At 49.3% G+C, this 26,613-nt stretch overlaps 1 protein-coding gene across 12 annotated transcripts in view; it reads right to left on the bottom strand.

Annotated features, from left to right (window-relative positions):
- Positions 1 to 26,613, bottom strand: part of Cacna1d (calcium voltage-gated channel subunit alpha1 D) — a 301,997-nt gene that overhangs the window by 3,130 nt on the left and 272,254 nt on the right. For 10 of the 12 annotated variants that reach the window (XM_052733756.1, XM_052733760.1, XM_052733766.1 and 7 more), the window contains 8 exons: positions 25,924 to 26,025; positions 21,055 to 21,185; positions 8,149 to 8,262; positions 7,085 to 7,449; positions 6,356 to 6,382; positions 5,049 to 5,198; positions 3,368 to 3,531; positions 935 to 1,056 (listed from right to left, as the gene is read on the bottom strand). In XM_052733756.1, the coding sequence (XP_052589716.1) occupies positions 935 to 1,056; positions 3,368 to 3,531; positions 5,049 to 5,198; positions 6,356 to 6,382; positions 7,085 to 7,449; positions 8,149 to 8,262; positions 21,055 to 21,185; positions 25,924 to 26,025 (1,175 nt within the window). The remainder of the gene's footprint in view (positions 1 to 934; positions 1,057 to 3,367; positions 3,532 to 5,048; positions 5,199 to 6,355; positions 6,383 to 7,084; positions 7,450 to 8,148; positions 8,263 to 21,054; positions 21,186 to 25,923; positions 26,026 to 26,613) is intronic. The other 2 variants (XM_052733764.1, XM_052733758.1) reach the window with 1 other exon arrangement.

Genomic DNA, 26,613 nt, shown 5'->3' with positions numbered 1-26,613 from the left:
TGTTCTGTCTGTAGGCCAGAAGAGGGCACCAGATCTTATTGTAGATGGTTGTGAGCCACCATGTGGTTGCTGGGAATTGAACTCAAGACCTCTGGAAGAACAGCCAGTGTTCTTAAGCTCTGAGCCATCTCTCCAGCCCGACTAGAAAATCTTTAATGGCCACTGAGTACTGCTGGGTTCAGAGCTTGGGGTCAGAACCTCAGGGAGATCTGGGCCTGTTCACGGGCTGCCTGGGTGCAGGTTTCTGGCATCTCTCTTGATCAGTCACCCCACACAGCATCTCTGATGAGATACTTCAAGAAACACATACACACATATGGGTGCGTATGAACATATATGTTTATCCATCCATACACACACACACACACACACACACACACACACACACACACGGGTGCGTATGAACATATATGTTTATCCATACACACACACACACACACACACACACACACACACACACGCATGCATGTATACATATGTCTATCCTTAAGCCCCTGGTGCACGGCTTGGGGTCATGGGCTGCCTCTGGCTCAGCTGCCCTTCCTGTGGGCTGGTCGTCCCCTTAGCCCACAGAGGAAGCCCATCCACGCTGATGACCAGAGGACCCATGCACAAGAAGCCGCACAACTGGGTGGCTTCATGGAGGAACCACCTCTCTGAGGAAATAAGTCGTAGCAGCAACTATTATTGGAAAGCTGCATTGCCTTAATTCAGACTGCGCCAGGCCCAGTATTCTATGATAGGATGCATGGAGCCCGAGGACGCAGTCCACCCTTCGCTGCGCGGAGAACTCCAGGGGAATGGGCCCTGGGGGACTCTACCAGGGAGGGCCGCTCCAGGACAACGAGAGTGGCAGCTGCAGACTCTCTGCCTCTTCCAGGGAAGAGTGCATTCCAGGTGGGACCCTGGCAGGGCTGAGGCCGGAGCGTCTCACCTGCTGCTGCATCAGGTGCAGGGGCAGGGCGGCCCGGTGAGGCAGGGCAGGCGACGGAAGGATGTCTTCTTGACTGCTTTGCCTGCGCAGACACTCGAAGTTGAAGGACGGCCTCCGATGGGCTGAGAAGGGGAAGCACAGGACGCGTGGCGGTGTGAGTCCTGTCTGGACAGTGTGACTCGGGAGTCAGGACCATTTCCTGAGGCATTCAGCAAGGAGCCCAGGCAGAAGCAGGCTTATCCAAGAGAAATAATTACAAAATTCCCCAACCTAGGGATGGGAGGACTAAATGAAGCATCCCAGCTGTGGGATAGTTCCATAAGGTAGCAATGAATCACTTTTCAATGTTTGCCTGCTCTCAGGCAGCCCAGAGGGATCTGGGCTGAGTCACAGCCCTGGGGTGCATTACAGAGATCCATTCTAGCATCTCAGGCGTTCCATGCTATCCTATCCCTGCCCTCCACACACCCTCCATCTTCCCGAGGTCCCCATATTTAAGCCTCTGTTTTCAAATTAAATTAATTCTGCCGATCAGCTTAAGCAGGCAAAGTAACCAAATTCTTTTCTTGGAAAAAAATCCCCTTCCTTAGCGGAGATGTGAGTATGTCTCAGAACTTGCCATGTGCTGGAAGCAATTGCCAAGAGAGGCTCACTGATGATCCACAGCTTTCAGCTTTATAGGGCACCAGGCTTAGGGTTCTGGGGTCCTTTGGCAAAGCCAGTGCGGTCCTAGATGCCCTTCTACTCTTGTGGACTTCAAGGAGTCCTGTCTGTTCTTTGCATTAATCCAACTGCTCTTTCCAAGCTGCCAGGCTTTCCTAGCCCAGAAAAACTCCACACAGCCCCAGGTCTCATAAGGGACATCCTCAGGGACTGGCCCGAAGAGGGCCTCCCAGACACCTTGGACTTCACAAAAAGCTTTGTAAACAGGTCTGCAATGAAGGTCAGGTCAAGCCCTTGGATGGGAATGACCAGTGGAAAGGAAGAAGAGTCAGAAGTGTACTCAGGATGAAGGGCATGCTCAGGCCTCCCAGCTCAGCTGCCACCACTTATGCAGAAAGCCCACTCCTTGCCCGCCAACGAGTCTGACCACAGAAAATGGGCCTCTCGGTCAGCACAACCTCTAGACCCAATACCTGGACAGACCAGCTGTTCAGAACTGGAAGAGAAACAGCCCTTCCACACATTCAGGACCTACCTCTAAAATAAGCCCAGGTCCTCTCATCCAGTGAGCTCTACACAGTCTCTGTAAGACACAGCTCTTTCATGTGCCTTTCACCCACTCCCACTGGCTGGGAGTATAGACCAGTGTAGCCATGTTCCCCCTGCCCCAGGTCTGCCAATGTCCTTTCCTGCCCAGGCTGTCCTCTGCTATGGGGTCAGGCTGGGCCTGGGAACAGGGCACTCAAGTGTCCCACTAGGCTGTCTGGATGTAAGTCAAGACAATGGTCTGAAGGAGGCAGCAGGAACTGAAGGGAATGGGCCTCTGCGGGGCCTCACTCATCACACCTGTTCCATTTGGTACTTAGGGGGGAGGGAAAGGCTTCATTTAGCAGCATGTGTTTGGGGATAATGAAATATGAAGCACTCAAATGGGTCTGACTCCACTCCCACAGGCTGTGACAACTGCAGTGGGACATGGCCGACCGTGTTCTTTCCTGGATGGACGACGGTCAGGTTCAGGAGCGCCTATATCTCAGCCGGTTTGGTTACTAAACAGAATCCTCAATTCAGCCTCGTCCCTCAGAAACACAAGAAGTGGGTGTTCTTAAAGCTTGGCAGAATTTGGCTGCCTCTCTAGGGATTGGCAGAGACTTAGGGATAACCGCGGCTACGGGAGAAAGGGAAGCCCCATTTCTCCCTGGGCCAGAGAGGGCCTGCTCCTTCTGGGGGTCAGTCAAGGCCCTGTCCTGCCCTGTGAGGGGACGACAACGGCACCCCTAAAGCAATGTTAGAGTGAGGGAAGGAACGGGGAGGAGAGGAGGGTCCCCAGGATGGACCCAGGTGCTACTCAGAGGCAGGGGTTCTCAAGACAGTCCTGGACCAGGGAGCTCTAGCTCTGAATTCCTCCTTCCCATCAGAGGCTCAGTTTCCCCACTGTGGAGTGGGAGAGGAGTCGGGCTGACTCTATGAGTCTTGCCCACCTCTCAGGATGGATGCAAGCTCAAAGACCATGCCCTGTGCACAAAACATTCTTAGATGTGAGTGTGAGAGTTTGGGGTTACCCTCTGCCTCTCTCTTTCCTCTGAAGGAACCCATTATGGGGATACAGACAACAGACAGGCAAGCATGGTCTACCAGGGTACTGGCTGATCTTAAGAGTGAGCAGCAGCCATGGCAGCACAGATCCATCATTTATCCCATGGGTGGGACAGGGGGGCGGGCTTGGTACCCTCTGGGAAGCTTCGCCCTGAACAAGAAAACTGGCCTCACATGGTGGCGTGGGAGGTAGAAGGCGTCTCCTCGGAGATCTCCGTGAATCATAGCCAATGGGTGAGTCATCATCTTCTAAGAAGCCTTGGGGGTGATGGTAGCCTCGGGGCCTCTCAAAGTCCATGGAGCTGCCTGGGTACCTGTTGTAATAGCTGTAGTTTTGCCTGGCAGTTGGCAAGAAAAACAAGAGGGTACACATGAAGTTCTGGGCAACAAGCCTTGACCTAGCTCTGATAAACCCTACCCTACCCTACTCCCTTTGCAGCTAGTTCTTAGTGGTGGGAGCCCCCGGGTGAAGAGCAAGGACCATCCGAGGAACCTGGGGCTTATGATAAGCCGCGTGATCATTGTTTGCATGCCAGATACAGGCCCAAAGCCGATGGTAATCACACAGACCTTGTCAACCTGACTACCCTTTATTTATCTCCTGGAGACCATTGTCCCAAGGACCTTCCTTCTCCAGGAACCAGGCACAGGACATGGAGCTAAGAGAATGCCATTGGCATGCAGGCTCAGTATAACGTGAAACAGGGGAGGGTATGGAAGGCTCCATGGTTGGGTTCTTGTTTGAGGGGCAGTTTTAACTCCAAAATGAAGAGGCTGCCTTCTTGCTGCTGTTAAAGTAGACTGAGGCTAGCAGAGATGGCCATCTAAGAGGGGGACCTGGGATGAACAAGCCCCAGAAGTGGGATCCACAGGTCCATCTGACTCCACATCAGTGAACATGGAAGTTGGGTGTTAGTGGAAGGTGGTGCCCCATGGGTAAAGGTCAGGCTGTGTCTCAGGTGCCAGACATGGCCTTACCATAGCACCATTTCAACTTTGTGGGCCCCCCAACCTGATAAGATAGTGATGTGCAGGTCAGGGAGGATGGTGGTAGGTGGATTTTGTCTTAAATCTAAGTCTCTATTTAAAACAAGATTTATTTTCATTTTATTATATGAGTGTTTTGTGTACATCTATAGATGCCTTGTACATGCAGTGGCCATAGAGGCCAGAAGAGGGCATCAGTTCCCCTTAGAACTGGAGTAAGTGACAGCTGCCCGTGAGGGCTACAAACTGAACCTGGGTCCTCTGGGTCCTCTGCAAGTACTGCTCTTCACCCGAGCTACATCTCCAGGACTGCAAAGTGCCTGTGTAGGGCAGAAGTTGGGAGAGGCACCTTTGCTTGAGGGAGGCCGTCCTAACCTCGTCCCCTTATCCCCAGGAGAGACTCATTGGAGCAGGAAGCAGGGGCCATTCACTGAACCCTCAGCCAAGCTGCTATGGAAGCACAGCCAAGGCTGGTGTTCCCAAGTCAGTTAATAAGAACTCATCTCGCAGGCCAGGCATGGTGGTGCACACCTTTAACCCTAGCACTTGGGAGGCGGAAGCAGGTGGATCTCTGTGAGTTCGAGGACAGCCTGGTCCACACAGTGAGTTCCAGGATAGCCAGGGCTAAGTAGAGAGGCCCTGTCTCGAAAACACCCGCCCCCTATAAAAGAATTCATTGCTGAGATGACAGAGCCATGTCAGCCGTGGCGGGTTCAGTTCTCAGAGGCCCCAGGTGAAATAAGGCAAGCTCGAACTCCTGCTTTGATGTTCGGGGGAATCCGGAGTGTGGCTATGTGAACACTGGGCAGGAGCAGAAAGATCGGGGGAGGGCTGGTCTCCTGCATTCGGCCCAGAATGAAGCCCTCACCTGCTCCAAGTGGGGGAGCTGTCGTCCTCACAACACTCCTCACTACTGAAATACTCCTGTTCCCCCAAGCAGTAGGGATCTCTAAAGTGGCCAGGTGTCTCGGGGTCTTCTCGGCAAATAGTTGGAAGCTGTTCATCTCCTGACTCAGACCTGCAGTTGGGAAAGAGATCTGAGAGCTTAAGGCGGCGGCACCCAGATCCTCCAGTCCTCCCTCAGAGCGCCTGCTTCTTCCTACACACTCCTGCCCCCCTACCCCCCCCTGACAATATGAGTACTCAGGCTCTGGCCAAGATGCTCTGTGCCCAGCCCATGCATGTGTGCATCTGTGTGTGTGTGTGTGCTTGTGGTCTCGGTACCTCGCACAGTGCTGGGACCAAACCACTGTGCCTAGGAACCTTGAGACCTAGACACAGATGTAATTTGAGTAACAGAGTAAGACAGACCCATTCTGTAGGAATGCTGCATTCTGTAGTCAGTAGTCCCAAGAAAAGACACCAGGTTCCCACACTCACTCCCACCCACTCCAGCTCCAGCCAATGTGACTTCAGAACCTGGGACTGAAGCCTCTGCCTTGCTGACTGCTCCCTATCAAATGAGGCTATTGGAGGAGTTCTGGCCTTTCCTAGAAAATGTTCCTGGAAAGTGTCTCCTGAGGTTTCCACAGGCTGCCCTGTCCCAGGTCAACATAGTATTTCCATGCAGCCTGCTGCCTCCTGGCCTCAAGCTGTAGGAGGCCCAGTGGACTCAGTAGCATTAACCCAGAGCACCTCATTAGCTCACTCCTTGGGCCGACGGCCTCCTGGTCTTATTGGAAGCAACTAGCCTGGAGTCGTTTCTTCTCTTGTCCCCATTAAAATAACCATTCTAATCATAATTCAGTCCCCATCAACTCACGTACATGAGACTACCCCCCCCCACACACACACACACTGAAGGTTATAGGAAAGTTAGCCCGAGGGATCTGGTGCCTAGTTTACAGGCTGTCTGGGCTTTGCTTCTCCTAAGTCCATATGAGAATCTGGACCCCCAAAGCAGCTGGACCTGCCCAGCTACCCAGGGGCAGAGGAAGGGGGAAGACCAGAGGGTACCGGTGCTTGGAGGGCGACAGCATCTATGCCTGGACCTAAAAATTCTTCTGCTAGAAATCAGTGGGAATTGCTCATTCATGAATGCAAGCTCTGGCATTTTGAGAAGCCATTAGGTGACTTGACTAAGAGACGTCTTTCTTCTTCCTTGGCCCTGAGCAAAAGTGGTGGGTCATAGGGCAGCATGGCATTCAAAGCAAAGACAGAGGAACGAGCACCTACCGAATGTAAGTTTCATAATAGCGGGTTCTATCCAGGAAAGGCATACCACGGGAGGGAGGGAGAAGAGAAGAGTTAGAAGTTTCCAAAGGCACTGAAAGCACAGACACCAGGCCCGCCTCTGGAGTGGGGGTGGGCAAACTACAGTGTGCTGGCCCCATACAGGCTACTATCTGTTTTCATGTGGCCCACGAGCTCAGAAGAGAGCTGACATTTAGAGAGGGCGGAAAACCAAATAATAAGAAGAGAAACCTCTCATCCTTTCTAAGCGCACCAAATTTCAGTGTCTACGCACACAGCTCGATGGGAACATAACCGCACTGGCTCACTGAAGAATGCTCCCTTGCTTCTTCCACCCCGCTGTGGCAAAGCTGGGTAGGTTTGGGAGAGACACTGAGTGGTCCTCAAACACTCACATATTGTCCCTTTACAGAAGAAATTCACCAACCCCCAGCCCAACATGTTGTCATAACTGGGAAAAGTGGATTTTGTGGCTGCTGTTGTTTTAAGAGAACCACCCCTGCAGGAGGATGGTGGACAGTGGGTGGCCCCTTATATGGTAGCTCCCTCACAGGGACAATGTATGGGGGGGCCATGAGCTGAGTGGCACTCAAGTTCAAATACAAACGTCTTCAGGGAATTACCATGTGCCAGAGCACAGGACAGAAGTCTCGCCTTGCTCTGCAGAATGGACGTGACAAGGGCAGACATCGTATCACCTTTCAAGGTTACCTTTTAATACTGGACCTTCTTTGAAGCTCTCGATCATGCTTGTAGGAGTAATGCCCATTTTCAGACACATGCTCAAGGTTCCCAATGCTGGGCCGCTTTCCGTGGGCAGCTTTGGACATATTGGCATTATTGAGATTGGCATTTGTTGAGGTGGGAACTTGCTTCCCTATGGAATTATGGTTATGATGGTTATGACACACCGAATTTCCTGCTGGAGGAAACAGCGGTTTCTCAGTATCACTTGCAGGTGGAATTGAAGGCCTTTGGACATGCAGGGGACGGTGGGTGGTATTGGTCTGCTGAAGGGAATCTCTCCTATCACTATTAACATGATTGACATGGTTTCCAAGCAGGGCACCATTTCTCTGCAAAATAATGGGAGACAACACCAGGTAATTTAACAAGTATTTGATGCAGGCTAGCTACGTTAGGTCATTTTTTTTTTTTCTATATGAAACACAAATTCTAGGCAAGCTCCAGAGGATCCCTGTGAAACAACCTGAGTGTCTCAGTGGTCAGGTGAACGTACTCATGTGGCAGTTGGCCCACCTGAAATGAGGAAGGTTACCAAGTCCTGAGCTGGGGACCAAGTTCTCTGCTGCCCCCTGGGTATGTTCTTCCAGTCGCTCCAAGATGAGGTGACTTAAGCCCAGCTGGCTTGGTGAGTAGCCCCAAGGTGGGGGTACTTGACATTTTCTCTGAGCTTTGAGGTTGAGGGCTGGCTGGCAGATCAAAGAACTGGGCTAGAGCAGAAGGAGGGCAGCGTGGACAGCTGCTAGAAAGACCCAGAATGTTCCTGCACTCTGGTCAGTTGGCTGTGGCCAAGCTGAGAAGCTGGCGGCTGGGGATGGGGGAAAGCTCAGGAGAGGGCATGGTCTGGCCCGCACGAGGTGCTGGTGAATGGAGAAGTCCCAGGGTGGAGAGGGGCAGGTTGTGCAAGCCCCTCTAGACCCTGCCACTGGTATATATTCTCCACACTCCTCTGTGGGTCAGAACCACCCCAACCAAAGTCCTGCCCCACTATCTCCATGTGGCCAATGAGTAGCTAGGCGTGGAATAATTACTTTGAATACATCGTCTTCGTCTGCTTTTGATTCTTCTGGGTCGTCATCTTGCAAGTCACAGGAGATAGCACGCCGGATTTCTGGCCCAATGTCATGCAGAGTCCTTAATCCCGCCTAGGTCAATGAAAATGGCAGAACAGGTTAGAGACCAAGGGGCCCTGATCCAGCCTGATGGAGCAACGGGAGGGAGGCCTTCTCCAAAGGCCAATCCAAGCAACTAATGTGACAGGAGGTCACAGTGGTACTAGGTTAGAGTGCTTAAAGCCCGTGATCAAGTAACTTCCTCTGCAAATACCCCTCCTACAGCATACTACCTGGCTACCAGTACTAGGGACTGTCACAGCCAAGAATGCATGCCCTGACTAACTGACAGACTTCAGAAAGGCTGTTTGCAGAGAACCACATCCAGAGCCCTGGACAGGACAAAGAATATCACTTGGTCATTCTAAAAAAAAAAATGAGGGGACAAGAATTACATGGCTGCGTGGAGGCTGGGCTGCCCAGGTGCAGGTAAGCAAGCAGCCATCGGGGCCAACGACTCACTGTAAAGCATGGAACAGGTGAGTGACATCATTCACTGCAGTCACCAGCACACTCAGGTCACAAGGAGACACATCAACAGGCACACAGGCTTAGGTTGTTGTGCAGTGGGGCCACCCAAGCCATCAGGGTCCCCTTGGCCTATAGTTCATGCAGGCTGAGAACTCACCAGCAGAGGGATCAGGATTCTGAAAGCCACACAAACAGAGGTCTTGCTACCAGCTCTAGGCAGTACAGGACCCATGGGTGACAGCTCTAGGCTCTACACTTCCCCACAGACCCTCTCTGCTGGGCCTTCTTCAGCCCAAGGGATCTGTCAGGACAGGCCTGGCCAAGCCTCTGCATTGTCCACAGCTGTGCTGGAGAAACATTATGAAGGGCACATGGGGGAGGTGGAGTCACTGGCTCTGAGAACTTTGAATTTCAGCATTAATTTGAAGAAGGCCAAGATGCTGACTTCAGACTAAGAGGGGCTTCATCCTTCTCCACAGTTTCTCTCTGGTCTTGGGTCCTACCTCCAGTGTCCAGGCACCACCAATAGCAGCCACTTGCAATCCAGGACTATAAGCTCACAAAGCACCTAGGGCACCAGCTGGGCAAGCATCCTTCAGCAGCTTGTGCTCCAACCTTAGGGTCACTTGCAGAAGAAAGCTGTGGAGTGCTGGGTTCCTGGGTGGAGACCACTTCCCTATACTTTTTGCTCAGCACCACACAGAAAGTGAGGAGCTATGGGAAGGACTGAGATAAAGAACAGTGTCCATGCCTGAGACACTCATGTGGTAGGATAGATGCCAGGGGAAAGGGAAAGGAAGGGGGAGGAGGGAGCAGAGTGGGACGAAGCAGGCTGGAACCCTGGTGTGAGGATACTCAAAACTGGTCTTCTGCGGACACCAGTGATGACCGTGGTTAATTAAGAATGTAAAGCTGTTCAGAAATTTCTCAAGCAGCCCTTTATAAAAGCAACCACATCTACAACATCATCTAGCTCATTAGATGGTTCTGCAAAAAAAGGGCAGATGGGCTGGCTTGGTCCAAACCCTTCTGTGATTGGAGACCAGTGGGTCCTTCTGCTTTATGAATTACAGGGACAAAAGTCATGCTAGGATTCAAAGCCTTATGAGTCCTTCTAGGAGTGCTAGGCAAAGGAAGCTTAGTTCCCGGGGTAGGGGGACAAACACACACATTTCTAACTAAAACTCAAAGCATAAGCACGGTGCCCTAAACTTATCACACATCAAAAAACATGGTAGTGAAATATGTCTAACATACATATCAATGCAGAGGAAGGGAAAGACAGGCGTGTCCCAGCGACCCAGAACAGTTCATGATGTGGCCACAAAAGCTACTGTTTTTTTTTTTTTTTTTTTTTTTTGCTGTCCTCAGATCACAGGCACTAATGCACATGTGCTTTTGAAAGCACTTGCGTGCGTGCATGCACACGCACGCACGCACACACACACACACACACACATACACACGCACCTGCGCATTCACACATGCATGCTCCTTCTCTCAAGATTGCTAAATCTAGTATATTTTCTAGGTCTGCAGCAGACCCACCTCTATTCCTCAAGAATACCATGATGGCAACCCCAGTGTGTGTTGGTAGAGGCTCTTACCCAGCACAGGTACAGGCATGTGAAGAAAGGCCATACTCTTTCATTCAGTTTTCTAGGGTGCAATTATCAAGAGACAATAAATCAGACAGTCCCCTTGTCTGATTTTGGGAGAAAGATCTGTTACATATTTGAGGTTCAAACAAGAAGAGACATGCTTGAAATGCCTGCTGCTGTGTCCACAAAATAAACATGGGTTATATTCACTGTGATCAACACTCCCAGGTAAACTGTGCACATCCATGCATATTTTCCAAGGCATAGAGGCCAGGAACATTCCCCAGCTTAAACAACAGTCTTACTGTCATTTAACTAACTGGACTAGGTATGATTAAAAGAAATAGAAAACTATTTATTTGGATAATTTTTAACATCATCCTCTGTTGATGAGTTGACATTTCACTGAAATACACATGTAACAGTTGCATAATGAAAACAGAAACTGTCTCCAGCACATCTTCAGAGTTACACAAGATTAGGATTCAGTTGACAAGAATGGGCAGTAAACAGACACAGGACAGAGGGTTTGTTTGCAACATAAATCATGGAGAGGGTTGAGAGGCGGCTCGGGGTACCACTTCCCAAAACAAATAAGGACAACATATTTATTAAAGAGACACCAAAGGAGGAGAGAAGGCGTCACTCTTGCCAGATGTGAGAGCGGAGGGTCTGGAAACCATGATCCTAGTTTGCAAAGCGTACCAGGTTAAGAGTGGGGCTGGCTTCACTCTCCTGCGGAGGACCTGGGGACAGGGGACCAACACGTAGGTGCCCAACTAAAATTGAAATGAAGCTGAAGCACAGCACCCTGAATTTATTACAGATCACAAAACATGAGAAGGAAAATTGTTCTAGCACACATATCAAGCTAAAAGGTAGCTTAGGCTGTTCCAAAATCCCATAGGCACAGAATCCAGTTTCAGAAGTACAGACAACTACCTTAAACCCTCACAGAAATGACTCAGTTGTTCACAACACTAAATTTTCTTTCTTGAAAAAAAAAAACACTTTACAGTCAGTAAAATTTTCTAGTCTTTCATATTTTGTATAAGTATCTATCTCTATCAGCAAAAATATTGTTTTAATTTGAAATGTGGTCATTAGCACTTGAACCCACACAAAGCCATATAAAGTCATTCCATTAACATCACAGTAGAGTTATGGTTTTGAATAAACACAGAATTGCTATAAAATATAAACATTATTGACTTGTTTTAAGATGTCCAATCTTACAAAATATTAAACAGAATCAAGCCTAGTTTCTGGTTGACTTTAAAATGCTAGCTGTTATCATAAATATTTGTTTAAAAAAGAAATGTTGGCGCTTCGCCTGTAGACTGTTCTTTTAAGTTTTAGACACCATTTATATTGGAATTTTATAGATATTTACTCTACTTAATGATTAATTCACCAAAAATAAATTCTCTCTAACATTTCTGAAGCAACAGCATAAGATGATGTCCTGCTGGGGAGCAGGAATGCCCACTGGTAAACCCATTCCTTGCTCACTCAGGGCTGAAGCATTTGAAAAGCTTTGGCTGCCTGCTCCCCCAGACGAGCTCCCTGTGACATGCCAGCCATCTGCCAGCTCTCAGCTCCACAGCATGCACACACAAACAACCAGAAACCCACCCCAGACCTACGCTGTAGCAGTGGAGGAGAGAGAGGCAAGTCTCTAGGCGGCCCTTGGAGAGACCCTCCATCTTCTCAGTGTGGGTGCCAGGGCTTCGGACTCCTGCCAGAGAATGCTATCCTGGCACAGCCTGCTCTTCAACCCAGACACGCCTCATTCAGCCAAAGCCGGCTCTATGCAGTCACCTCGCTATTGACAAGTTCTGGTTAATTTTTTTTTTGTGGGGGGGTGGCAGGATTTGGCTCACACTCAATTACAGAGGACAGTTTTATCCTAGCTCTATTAGAAGACAGGGCTGGAGATTAAATTCTGATAGAATGAACTTGCTTATCTACAGGCTGTCCTCCGCCTCTTCTGCATACATGGGCACACCCCTAATTTTATCATTGCTTTCCTCCAGGGAAAATGTCATGGTGTGGCCTTTGTATCCATTGTGAACAGTCCTTCTGTTAGATATAAAGAGTTAGAATCATGGGCACGACACCCCATTACTCATCTACAGAGAGCCCTCCTCTCCTTGAATAGTCTGAAGTAACATCAGTTTCTGAGTTTCTGAGGGGCAGCCCTGGGCTGTAACAATGATGCGTGTCACCACACTTAGAAAGCTAAAGGGGACATTTAAGAACTTCACCTAAGTAACCTATGATTCTTCTTTCTGCAAAGGACTCAAGACAGCTATCTGTTGCAGTTCCACCTCATTTTTGCTGGGGACTGAAACAGGGCCTGTATATGCTAAGCAAGCACCACTGAGCCACACTCCCAACCCTTCCACCTTGCTCATTGGTTTACGTTTAACATCAGAACCGGAGACATTTTTGCATGTTTCCTACAAATGCAGAGAGCATTATATAAAATTTAGGCCCCTTTGATTGTGTCATATTCCTGTCATTGTGAGCCTACTTACTAAGGAAGGTGATGGTAATCATTAACAACTGGCTAAATGACATTCTGGAATAGTTACAGGCTAGGAATCCTGAAGCCTGGCTTTGTTCTTCCCAGAATGCAAAGTCGACCAGTCTGCAGGGAGAGAGAGGGTGGTAACTGAGTCTCAACCACACACCCCTTCAAGGCTGCCCTTCTTCTGAAGATCTTGGGCAGCCTATTACAACACACCCACAGCACGGAAATGATAAACATCATCGCACACACCCCAATTCTCGCTTGTGCTACCCAGAGGTGGTGAGTATTCGGAACACACTTCTAATTGAACACTCACTAATTCTAACCATTGCTCCCCCAGATCAGCACAGATAGTGAGGCTTGACCATACCACATGATCCTTGGCCTGAATTAGATGGACGATGTGGGCTGCATGGGCAGAGGAAGAGGAGCAGAAGCATTCTAGTGAGGAGTGCTGCAGCCACACAGGAACCTCTGGAGCACAGATGGTCAGAAGGAGGCGGCAGCATCTTCTGCCTTTAAGGGGAACTTTGGGTCATCTCCCCAGGGCACTGTATTTCAAGGTGTGTCATGGACCTCATGGCATCCTGAGACTCCTTCGGGGGTTCATGAGGTCACTGAGATTTGTGTAATACTGGATGTCCCTGGCCTTGTACACTCTCATTTTCTCATGAGCATGCAGTGGGGGTTCCAAGGGCTGAGTGACATGGTGATGTTACCACCCCCCTGGCATCTTTGTGCTTACGTATTCTTGTGTTTATAAAATTGATCAGCTTTGATTTACAAGACGGTAAATATTGATATACAAGGGTTCTGGATAAATTTTAAGACTAGGAGAGGCCCTAAGACCAAAATGTTTGAGAACTGCTGACCAATCCATCCTCCAGCAAACAACCCTGCAGTGACCACAGGCCAGCTTTCTGAGCCTGTGACTCTGCACCTCTCTCCACCTCTGTCCATTGCACGGCTTCTCTAAGCTGGCCTCTGCCCCCTCCTCTCAAGTTCCAGTACTGCAGACAGGCACTACCCTGTCTGGTTGCCTTCAGCGCTTCACCATGGGCTGTTTCCCCATTCTCTCAAAGAGCCAACTTTCTCAGGCCTAAGGAGAGTAAGTTCACCCAGGCACCCACCCACCTGAGAACCCTAAGTTTTACTTACCAAGGTCCTTCCTACAGATAACCGAGCAGTGACATGTTAGGCTATGGAGGGATGCTACGTGCATCTTAGTAGATCACGTGCTATCATAATAAGAGCCTTTACTCTTAGATCATTTGCCTTCCCTTCCTTTTCCATGAAGGATTTGGAGACGTAGTGATGACTCCTCTCAGTATAGACCAACCTCCCTCTTCCGGAAAACTCTGCCAATCAGACTGTGGGCTAATTCCGAATTGGGTCATTCCGTGACATTTGGTTCTGAGAAGAGCCTACTTCCCACCCGACCTTTGCTTCTCTGCGATGGATGCTGGTCTCTGTCACATCTGATCCAAGAGCTAAAAGTTTAGCACCATGGATTCAGGCACTGGGTACCAGGTTTGCTGCGCTTGTTTTTGAAAACTTTAAACATGAAATCTGACTAGTCCTCTCTATCTTCCTCTTCACTGGATGCTTACTCTTCTGCCAGGGCTCTGAGGCTTCTGTGGTTTGACTGTGATCCAAATGTCAGGAAGCCTGGCTCCCTGTGTGTGGAAGCTGGGGGCAGTCCTCTCCACTGTTGGATGTCTGCCCTGGAGTAGCCTTGGCTGCTGACCAACCAACTCTGCTCCTTAGCAACACAGCCAGGCCCAAAGGGGCACCGTTTCCAAGAATTTTTTTTAAGTCAGGCTTGTAAGCAAATCAACATTTTGTAGCTTCTATGGGTTTAGGTGATACATAGAGAAAAGCCTGTACAACCCTACCCATCAGAACATGAGGCTGTAGAAACAGAAGTGATACCAAGGCCACAGTAGGGAGGGTGGGTAAGGGGAGCTGCTTGCCTAAGGGACAATCATTTTTTTTTCCACCCATGTCTACAAGGCTGGCCAGTTTCCCTCTCAGGGGTGATGTATGAGATCTCTCTGCTACAGTGGCTACCCAACACCCTGCCCAATCTACACAGCGGTGATTCCAGAGGCCCTGCTAGGATGAGCATTAGCCCTGTGGTTGCTGGAGCACGGAGAAATGTGGAGGAGGGGCCAGGCTGTTGGCCCAATCTGAGAGACTTGGATGCTAGAGGCAACAGCTGTGATATAGCATTAATACTAACCCCAAGGGGGCAGGCATACCAGTGTGTTTGTCTTGGCTCATGCATCCCACATAACCCATGGGGAGTCTTCAAACCACAAGGGTAGATGAAACCCACATGAGTTCCCAGCCTCACTATTGTATGCGCAAGAGTCTGAGCTGGGCCTGTCTCCATAGTAAGGTCAGGAGGTCCACCATGATGTAGGAAGGTCAAGCCACATGACAAGGAACCTCTGTGGTCAAGGGCAAATGTCACAGGCCTAAGATGTCACTAGAAAAGGCCCCTCTAGGCTTATCTTGGATGGGCCTGAAGGAGGCATGCTGCCCACTGGGAACCCTACCCATCTTGGCCTGGCCTTCAGCGGCACCCTGGAAATGCTTGGAGGAGCACTCCTTTCTGCCCGAACAGGACTGCAGAGAGTCCTGGCTCCCTCTTCCTCACCATTCCCTCTCACCTCATTCTCCACCCCACCCCACCCACTCATGTCACACATACACACATGCACATACCCCACTCCAGGCCAGGCAAAGGGGATCAGCAGATTGGAAGCCCTTCTTCCTACCTCTACCCCTCTTTTTGGATTCTTCTCCATAAACTTTTCTCTTTGAATACTGACCCTCCTTGGCCATTTGGGGCATCTTGGTCTAATATCAGAGGTATAGACTTGACCCCTTCTAGAGATGGGTTTAGAATGTGAGAGCAATGCCCTCATCAACCAACATTTTGGGCAAAAATCTGCTGCTGTTACTATGTGAGAATGTGACTTGACAGGTTACCTGTTTGCATCTCTATGCATTACCCAGTATCTTAAAAAAAAGGGGGGTGGGAGAGAATTCCTCTCAATGGATAACTACAGTACAGAACAGAAAAGAGATCAAACCAAACCAAGAATTTCTTAAAGTTCTGGTAGTAAACAGGCATATGATATTATTATTGTTGTAGTCTTAATAATAAGCAATTATACGTCCAAGGAGCTTTACAATCACTTAGCTATTCCTCACAACAGCCCTGTGAGGTAGGTCGACATTAGTACCCCCATTTTACAGATGGGGAAACTGAGGCACAGAGAGGTTAAGTGTCTTGCCCAAGGTCACGCAGCAAGTGAATGCTGGAGCTGGGACTAGAACCCAGGTTCCCTGACTCCCGGTGTCCTTGAAACTAGACCACACTGCTTCCAAAGAGGCATCCCAGACTGGCTCTGAGCGCGAGTTAAAGACAGACAATGTTAGATGAGGTTTGGGTGTGGTGGCATTTCCCGCAGACACAGTAAGATGGAACCTGAGGTTTGCCTGGTTGGTTTTGGCATGCGGGTGTATGTGTTAGTTTCAATGGGTGTGTCTGAGCTTCCTGGCCTTCCACTTATTAGTGCATTCTGGACTGGGTCACTGCAGCAAGCAGGGCCGGGCGCCCAGTCAGGAGGTCATGACATACTGGCATAGAAAAGGAACTCTGTCTGCTCAGTGCCAATCAGCCTGCCAGTCTTTGGGAGTTCAGGCAAACTAGGGATGCAGGACTTTGGGACGGAGTCAGCTGCCCACCTTAGGCAGGTCTGCTTAATCCTTTTTAATGTATATATATATGTATACATACATATATATATATATAATTTAATTGTATTTATTTTTTTTTTACTGGCCAGCATCAGCAAGTTGTGTTCATTTCATTTCTCTGCGGGGCAGTTGCCCGTCTCCTTTGCTCTCTCTCTTTCTCGCTCTCTCTCTCTCTCTCTCTCACTCTGTCCCTTTCACTGAGTCTCTGGCTTGGAAGGGAAAACCGTAACTCATACGTTCCCTTTCATGAAAAGGAGCCACCATGAGCAGTGTCCACAACAGGCAGCCATGGCTCCACAGGTGAGCCACAGCCCCGCTTCTGCCTTCCGGAGGAGTGCCTTGCTCGGAAGGGGTCTCTCCGGGGCTTTGGGATTGCTCTTGCCTGCATTTCCCCTGAAATGCTGCGTCAGTAGAAATAAGCCCGAGTGTGAGTTTGCCCTTTCAAGGCCTTAGCCACAAGCGCCTTCGGACTAACCAGCTTGGTGCAGTAGCTCAGGCAGAGAATTCTAAAGCATCCGTTCAAGCATCTGAAACAAACGAATCAGCCAGTGAAATCTCATCTGTTAGCATCTGTTCTCCTCTTACATTAAAAAAGGAAAACATATATATATATATATAAGAGCAGTGTTACGGCTTTGAGTGGAATCATGCTTCTCAAAAAGAGAATCTCACTGCCTTCCAGATGGAGGTGACAAGATTAACAGAACCACTCAGAGGTCAGATCTCTGGGAGGAACCTTTCCTGTCTTTGTGCACTATGCCTGAGAAGGCCACAGTGAGGGATACTGAAGACTGAAACTAATGGAGGCTTTCATACCACCCACGTCTCCCAGCCACCCGTCTGTGGCCAAGGCACAGACGTTAAAGCCGCTCAACCTCAACACCTAACCCTGCAGCGTCATACCCAATGGGCTCCTTAAATCCAACTTCTAAACAGAAAGAGGACTAGCTGCCTGGGATTCCCTATGGTTCCTTTGGGCGGCTTCTCATCTGAAGAGCATGGAGGACAGTGTCCTCAGACTCCATGAGAGCAAACAAAAGACTGGAATGTTAAAGAGAAATGAACAAAACTTTCCCCCCTTTGGGATCTTTTGTTGTCAGAGAGACAACTAGACTCATCGGAGCACGTGGCATCCCAGCGGCATCTGGAGGTTCCATGGGACCTTCTCGTTGCGTGACTACTTGCGGGAATGGGGACTGAGAATTTCTGTGGCTGCGTGGCTATGTTCCTTTATCTCTTTGTTCCTTGTGGAAACTTGCAGGTCACTCGGATGTAGCAACATGGATGAAGAGCAAATGCTGAGTCAAATGAACGGGAATATGTAAATGTCAGATGAGTGAGAGAAAACCAAAAGGCTGGATGCAGCTTCTCTCTGGCTCCCATCATAGACGGGCTAGAGAGAAGTTTTAATGATGGGCTAGTTTTAATGATGGGGATGAAGGGATGGAGTGGATGGATGAAGAGTGCACACTCATTCAGACCACAGAGGCCAGAGGACACAGGTGCCCAGCTCCTTCCCATGCCGAGGCAGGAGCACCTTCAGTCATCATCACCCACCACAGGGAAGGTTAACACTACTGTTGGTCTGAACACATGGAGATCAGGCTGAGTCCACAGGGTTCAAACCACAGTGCGACTGTGTGCCTTTGAGAGCCATGACATGAAATGGGGGTGCAGAGCTTGGGTGCCAGTTCTGAGAGCTCTTCAGACAGACCTCACTCTGCAGGCCAGCACGCACAAGCTTGGCTGTTCACTTCGGTTCACACAATAACGCCACACTCCACTTCCCACTACAACCAGCCCGGGAGCCACGCCCAACAGCACCCTGTTGCCAGAATGATGTTGCTCCCTTCTCAAGCAGCCAAGTCCTCCCTCGGCGGCTGTCTCAAGGGTGTGTCTTCCTCCCACGACCAATCCCAGTTCCCTAACTGCTCCATCACCCATGCTATTTCATAATGCAAAAAAGGAGGCCTCCTTATGCACTAATTAAATGTAGAATAACAAATCACATTTAAAGCCATTTCTATAGCAGAGGAAGCCAAAAATGTAATTAGAATTATCCATCAAGGAGACAAACATTTTCTATTTTTAATGCTTGTTTCAGAATCAAATGCCTTTTCAGAATTTAACTGTCAAGATTATGAACACAATTTAATTTTCTATGCTGTGTGCTTAATACAAATTACAGCCCTAGTCTCAATTCTCAATAGAACCATGGGAAAACGTATTTGTATCATCTAACTAGAAATATTTGACTCCTACCAATGAAATGAAACTCTTTCTTTAAATAATAAAAATGAAAAGTCTTAAACGGGAGAAAACCCTCAACATTATTTTAATATAACGTGGTTGTTTCTCACCCAGAACCTTTATGTCATACTGTTAACATCATCTGAACCTTCAGCTCAAGGCTCAGTAAACTCCATATGCAAAATGTGACTATTTAAGCCATGTGTTGATTATGCTATTTCAGAATACCAAAACATGCATCCAGCCACCAGAGCAAGCCTTAGGGCTTCAGAAAAGGTCTTGCCTCCCCCGACGCCTTCGCCCAACACACATCCAAGTGTTTACATATATACCCTCCACTGGAACCTGAAGAGCCTCGTAACTCCGAGACAACTGACTGCAGCAGAGAGATCAATTCTAGGGCGGTCTAGAATGCCAAGTTTTGATCCTGCCAACTAGACTTCTAGAGCAGCAAGACATTCTGGGTAGGCAAAGGGTACCCACCAAACTCAGAGATCCAGCCAGCCTCTCCTATGGGGCAGAAGGTCATGTGAGGGGATGACCTTCAGCATGTGCTAATGCTCTCTCTGCTGGTGGCAACCTAGTCATGCTGCCACCAGGAATATGTAAACCGGGGACCTACTCAAATCTGCAAACTCAGCTTTTCAGCTTTTGTCCTGCGCAGTTACTTGTGAACTGTGATCTTGGAGTCAGTTATAGCTGTCACTTTTGCAAACCAGATCAACAGGACAGGAGAGAGCTTAAGTTGAAGCCTATGAACCCAGACAGCAGCAGGCCAGACGGCTGAGCCTGTAACTCACTGAGCTACCGAAAGGTCACATGATCAGGGAACGGAAGAACACAGACTGACTTGAACAGGTGTGGGTGACCACCTGCCCCATGAACAAGATATTCATCCAACCCCTAGGATCTCACCAGGAGGCAGCTGGTCACCGTCTGCAAGGTCATCTACTAACCTGTGACATACAAACACACCCCACATTCCTTATTCACATCACCTTTATTCATTCTCTTCCTCACAGCGAGATCACAGTCAGGCCTTAGCTTCCACAGTTATCCCTTTGAACACACAACAATGCTGGGTATTTGCTCCTGGAACAAAGTGCAGGGCTGTTCCATGTTGTACTTTATCAACACCCACAAGGCCACATTTAAGAACCATGAGAACAGGGACATAAAAGGAATTTTCATGTAAACTTTTTAAAAAGCAAGGAAAATGTCTTTATTTATGATGGTCTGAAGGCACTCCAGGTAGCATGGATAACAAGATTTCAAGACAGCTTGCCAACTGCCATACTTCCCTCTTCTCTGCTCTTGGCATCTGTCCCCAGCCCTCTTTACACACCACCAGCCCCTAAACTACCTTCTCTAGCTCCTCTGCCTGCAAGTTCTAGCATGACTCCTTGCCTCGCCATGCCTGCTTCCCACCCAGAGCTCTGGACATCTTTAGGATTCTCTTGCCTTTGGATGCCTGAACCCTGATTGGACCAGATATTCCTAAATGCCACACCCACACTCTAGGGACCTGGCAGGGACAACAGCAGCGTAAGTGCATGCATGTGTGTGAAGGGGCAGGTCCTGGGAAAGGGGAGATGGGCCAGAGGTTGGCCTGTGTGTGTTGCACTTGCACAGCACACCTCACTGCCATCAGGAGACGGCCCACAGAGACAGACACGTCACACACACACACGCACACACGCACACAGTACACACTAGGGAGTGATGGATGTTATTGAAATGGACCAAAAAACCAACAAGCCGTGGGGTAAGAAACAAACAGAAACAAAACAAAGCTCTTGCGTTCAGATGGAAAGCTGTACACTGGGCAGCCAGACCCTGAGCCCAGGGCTATGGGAGAGGGGGCCTGCCTAGAGGATGCTGCCTTCGGAGAAGACCCAGGTGGCTAGGCTCTGAGGTGAGCATTCACTCCTTTTCCATCATGGCTGTCCTGGGGGCCTTGCACACAGACCAGATGGTGGCCGGTGCCAGGTGCAACAAAGAAAACAGGAAGAGGGGAAGGACTTACCTTGTGGCTCAGAAATGGCTAATCCACAGTGAGGGGAGTGTGCAGTATCTCAGTTTAAACAAAATCCTTGTGGCACTGCTCAACCATGAATAGTCAGCTCTCTAGTATTTCAAATTAAAGCTGGTGACATTGTTAGTGAGAAGAGAGAACAGAACAAGAGGACAATTCACCTGTAGGGCAATTGTGGTGTTCTTCGCGGGGTACTTGCCCACCAGTCCTTGTTCTTTCCGTTTCTTGAATTTCCTAAAGTAGTCCTGTATCAGGAAAGTGGCATAGAACTTCCCCACGGTTACCTCATCATCTAAACGGAGAGACCAGACACAGCTCTCCCGAATCAGCACATTTGGACCAAGAGCCTAAACCCTCACTTCTGGCTGGGGCAGGGGCGGGGCGGGACAGTGTCCAAAAGGCACTGGGTTCTCAGTCTATAAATACGGGTTGCTTGGTCTAGCAAGAAGCAAAGCTTTGCAAAGCAGTTAAGGCTCAAAGTTAGAGTCAGTTAAATAAACTGATCCTCAAGGTTGCAGAAAGTAATGTATATTTATCACGAGTTTAAGAGAGTAGCATATTAGTAACAATATGAAGCGCCACCTTGGTTATTTACTTAAAATAAACATTACAAAACAGAAAGGCCTCACAGGCCACATTTTCCACCCTGTGCATAGAGATTTGCATGTGTAATTACCATAAGCATCAAATGCAATTAAGCATCCAAATCCCTATGTCACAGGATGGAGACCTAGAAAGGTGACGGATAAGCTTGGAAGGAGAGGAAGGTCGGAACAGAGACTGCAGCTCCAGATCTCACACGCTCCCCCATTCTTTGCCAATAAGCTCCGAGACCATTTCTTGGTTTGAAATTCAGAACTGCTGGATTTCTGCATTGCAATGACAGCTCCAACTAACCTCGGCCCCGAGCAGGCTCTATTTCTGCTCTGTTCAGAAACAACCTCCAGCATGTATCACTCGGGAATCAGAACTCCGCTGACAACTTTGAAGGTGATGCATGAGGCAGAATAGAAGCTCTGACTGTCTCATGGTAAACCATGGTGGACATGACAGTGTGTCCTGTGCCCTGCCCCCCAAGGTTGATGCCACCACATCTGTAGGGTGCTGAGGTCTTCTGGGCAGAAACTGGCAAGGCTACATTAGCAGCCGAGCTTGTGTGGGGCTGTGTTGGGGATTGTAGGCCATCTGGCAAGATCTCCAAAGTCTGGGAAGAGGAACAGCTGTGGGTTCTAGGGCTTCTGGTCAAGCTGGCCTTGCAAGAGTCATATGGATGGGGGCGGGGTAAGAGGACCAACTTGTGTGAGCTTGTATTCTCCCCTATAAAGTGGAGCTCCATCTCAGAAGAATTGAGGATGTGGAAGAGAAGATACATAAAGCACTCGAACCCTGGTGTGGGCTACCCTAGTGTCAAGTGTCCCACAATTACAAGTCATCAGTCACTACTGTTTCAAGCTAAGCTAACAGTTTCACTTACTGAAATGGATGCTAGAGCATAGGAAGCTTGGGGCCACTGGGACCCACTGAATCCACTAATCTAACTTTGGTGGGTTTTATTTAGTGCCCACTTGTGAGGTGTGGCTGATTTATGGTTCCCATCCAGAGATGGCTGGGCCATTTTGGACAGCTTCTCTAGCCCTTCCTGTCAGAAGTTGCACAGCATTATCTTGCAGGCTGTTTTTGGGTGGACTGGCCTTGAGGAATGTTATATTCCTCCTGAGCCCAAGCCAAGGAAGCCCTGGTGTGGTAGAAAAGTTGCTGAAGAAAACTAAGGGCTCTGTGTTGCATCTGAAATCATGGGCCCCTGACTGGCCACCGGTTCATCTACCCTATCCAGTGAGGCACCGTCCAAAGGAAAGCAAGCCAATCTATCCAGGTCTGCAAAGCTCATCCCTGCCCCATCTCCAGGTTCTGACTATTCTGCCCATCTGCTATAGCTAGGCACCATGACTGGGTATGGGGGCGGGGGGCAGTGTTCAAGCCCAGTTCACGCTCCTCATGGGTCTCACTACCTCTACCTAACAATTCTGCTTATCCTTCTAAGAGAGGGAGAGGTTACATGACTACACCAGGTCAACTAGCTAGGACCTGAGCCCAGAACCCTCTCTTCCTCCAGCCCTCCTCTACGGAGAGCCTGGCTCTGGCCATACCCAACTCCTGCTCTTCTTTGAGCTGCCTTTCCGGTCCTTCTTAGTTCTTTCCTAGTAGGCCAGTGGCTGCTGGGCCAGCATACCCACAGAGCCCAGAATCTCTGCCACCTTCAACAACGCAGATATCTTTTCTATTTCAAGGTCCCATGAGCCCTGGGGAACTCCCTGACTCAACGTAGAGGCTCATTTTACTCGATATCGGGATGTTTCTAGTAAAGGAAGTGCTGGCTGACCTCTCTCCAGCTCTCGAGCGGCAGGGCAGGACTCAAAGGTGACTGAGAAGAAGCGGTACCGAGAGTCCTGGCTGAACAGGAGCTCTAAAGAAGAAGAAAAGCCAACGCCTGGGCAGGGCAGGGAAGGAACAGAGAGAAGCAATGCAGGCGGTGGGTCCATCTGGGCTCAGTAGAACACAGAAGGGACCGAGGAACCAGAGAGATGGCCCAAGGATGAGGACCCAAAGGCAGGAGCATCTCTCAAGGAGAGGAGCTTCTAAAGAGAGGGAGTGAAGTCCAGGAACTAGCAGAGGTGACAAGAGAGCACTGAGAACCCAGGCAAGATTCCAGGCCGAGACATCTCAGCCCCAAGGCAGGAGTGGTGAGCTCCCGGCAGAGAGGAGAGAAAAAGACGCTCCCTGGATGTCCTCCATAGCTGGTTGCTGACATCACCTTTCCATCAAGTTCATGACGAGCAGTGACAGCTCCTATCACATCCCAGCAGCAAGGCTGCCTAGACGGGCATCTGGCTCTGCCCCCTTCACTAGCTGTGAGGTCACCTGAGCACCCTCAGGACACAGGCTGATCATTCATTCTGCTGCCCTCTAACCACATTACATACACTAGGGGAGACACTAACACCTGGAACCACCATCGGCTTGTCCCAAAGGCTTTATCACGGTGTGGTTTCTTAAGTGTGCCAATGATGAGGAAGGGTTGGGAACCGCTGGTCTACTGGGGGACAAGAGAAAAAGAAATGGAAGAGACAAATGATGGATACAGACACTGAAACCCAACCCAGAGCTCTCCACTAAGGCCTGAAGGTCACTGCGGCTCGGTCTCCTTCGGTGGCAAATGAGCTTATATGAGATGTAAACTAGATAAGCAGGTGCCACACTGGGCACAGGAACAGACATGACAGAAACTTCTGGAGCATTCTACCTCTTCCCAAGACTTCATAATGCCTCTAGCTGCTATTGGGGAACAGATGGACACCTGTCATCCTAAACCCCAAACCATGTAAAGAAACACAGAGAACTACCAGGCCCTAGAAATGGGGGATGTTTTCATCCTTCATGAGAAGTTTAGTAGAGATAAATGTGGATCCGTTTTTTCAAAGGAAGGGGGTTTAGATCATAAGCCCAATTCTGGACTTTTTTTTTTTTTCCTAGTAAGATGAAAAGAAATGGAGTGTCACCGTGATGCAGATGGCCTTCTTCAGGCATACCTTGTGTGAGGGGGGCCATTCCTGTGGGCGTTAGATGGGCCACAATGAAGGTGGTGGTCCCAAAGAGACAGATGTGGACCAAGAGAGAGGTGAGTGTCTCAGGCTAGTGTATGGAAGGTTTACACAGACAGGCACAGCCTCCTATTCTGAAGCATGCATCTGTATTTCAAGAAACAATGTAGGGGAATCCAGTTGGCAAGAGATAACTCTGATTCCATGCCACCACCCTAAAACAGAATTGCTTCAGAATATTCTGAGAGTTGAAAGGAATGGAGGCTGCAGAGGAAGCTCAAGCGTAGTGTTACAACAGTTTAAAAAGCAGGTCATCTAAGCCATGCGACCACTCAGATGTACAGCTGAAAGGGAAAAAAAAAAAAAAGGAAACCAAGAGGAGTTTTAAAAGGGCAGAATCGCGTCTGGGCAGCTGGGGGTCTTGAGGTGGGACCCACCCCCCCTTCCCCCCATCCCCACCCCCGCTTCCGTTATTTCTTTCTGAGCTATTTTCCCAGAGTTGAGGCAGTGGCCGGGCCAGCTCTCGGTGGCCCGAATCACTAATGGAAGCCAATCCCACTAAGAAGCAGAACTGGCTAATACATGGCTCCCTCTGTCCCCCAGGCACCCCAGGCTGTCATTTCCTGGGTGCTGGATTCAGCTTCTGAATCTGAACCATGCCATCCTATTGGAGTTCTATGTGTTAGAAAAACATACCAGATGTTTATCATGCATCCAGGCCAGGGTTAGCTAGACTGCTGGGGAGGCGGGGCCACTGGGTAATCAGATTCTGCACTTTTAAAACTTGAAACAAAGCAGTTGGAAAATAACCATCTCACTTCTACGTCCACATGTACTTAAACAAAAGTAGAGAAACACTATATATATAATATATGTAGATATTATATATATGTAAAAGTTAAATGTTTAGTCAGTTAATTTGTGATAAATAACAAAAGGAAATAAATAAGCATGCTTGTTAGTTCTTCTACCTCTAGATTCTCGCTGAAGGACAGTCTCGGTAACTACACTGGTAAGGTCAGTCTTCTTAAACTTATTGTGGAAGCATTCTTTCCTAAGATCTCTCCATTTTTCTCAAGACATTTAACACTGCAAGCTAGACTTAGGAATTTCTTTGGGGGCCAAAGGTACAAGCCTTTAATTTTGTGAGAGCTGTCATATTCTTTTCCACTGATTTTTTTCTACTAATAGCAAAAACCCTGCTCTAGCCACACGGGGTCTGGACTCCTCCCCACTGAAGCCTCTCTTTGGCTTGGCTGTCTTCATATCACCCAAATATTTTCATGTGAAGCCAAAGGGCTCCGTTAGCTGTGGGGCTCACGCTCTCTGGTCTGGTAAAGCATTCCGCACTCCCTCTCTGGGCTGTCTGCAGGTGCTGTACTGAAATGAACTCCTTGATCAAGAACTCCTTAGGGAGGAGATTACACTAACCACCAGCTGGAGGAACAACTTGGTCAAGGAGCTTCATGCTTGTCTTCTTCCAGATTTTCTTTATCACAGCTCGGAGTTCTTCATTAGCTTGCTCCAAGTTCCCTGGATCCAAAAGGCAAAGAGGTATGTGGACGCAGCATGGGCAAGCCTTGCTTCTGCGGCCCAGAGCTCTCTCCTGCCCCTCACTATGTTGCTAGGTCTTTGGATTGCCTTACTGATAAAGCTTTCCCTGTGGGCTCTCCACAGTGAGTGCCAAATTCTCTTCCTATATTTAGAAATACTTACTGAGCCCATGTAACTGGAAGACCTGCCACTGAGGGAGAGTCCTGTTTCACCTGGGAATCCGAGAACTAGCCTCTTCCGCCATAGCGCCCCGCCCCAGACAGGACCTGTGCTCCTCCCTCGGCTCCCAGACCAGGGGCAACTGCCTCTGATTCGGTCTCGGTCTCGGTCTCCTCCTCCTCCTCCTCCTCCTCCTCCTCCTCCTCTTCCTCCTCCTCCTCCTCCTCCTCCTCCTCCCCCTCCTCCTCCTCCCCCTCCCCCTCCCCCTCCTCCTCCTCCCCCTCCTCCTCCTCCTCCTCCTCTTCCTCCTCCTCCTCCTCCTCCTCCTCCTCCTCCTCCTCCTTCTCCTCCTCCTCCCCCTCCTCCTCCTCCTCCTCCTCCTCCTCCTCCTCCTCCTCCTCCTTCTCC

Source organism: Peromyscus californicus, unplaced genomic scaffold (assembly GCF_007827085.1).
Source record: "Peromyscus californicus insignis strain IS unplaced genomic scaffold, ASM782708v3 Scaffold_12__1_contigs__length_115047231, whole genome shotgun sequence".
NCBI classification, from domain to species: domain Eukaryota; kingdom Metazoa; phylum Chordata; class Mammalia; order Rodentia; family Cricetidae; genus Peromyscus; species Peromyscus californicus.
The sequence above is the reverse complement of the archived record's forward strand: the minus strand, read 5'-3'. Positions and strand labels throughout refer to the sequence as shown.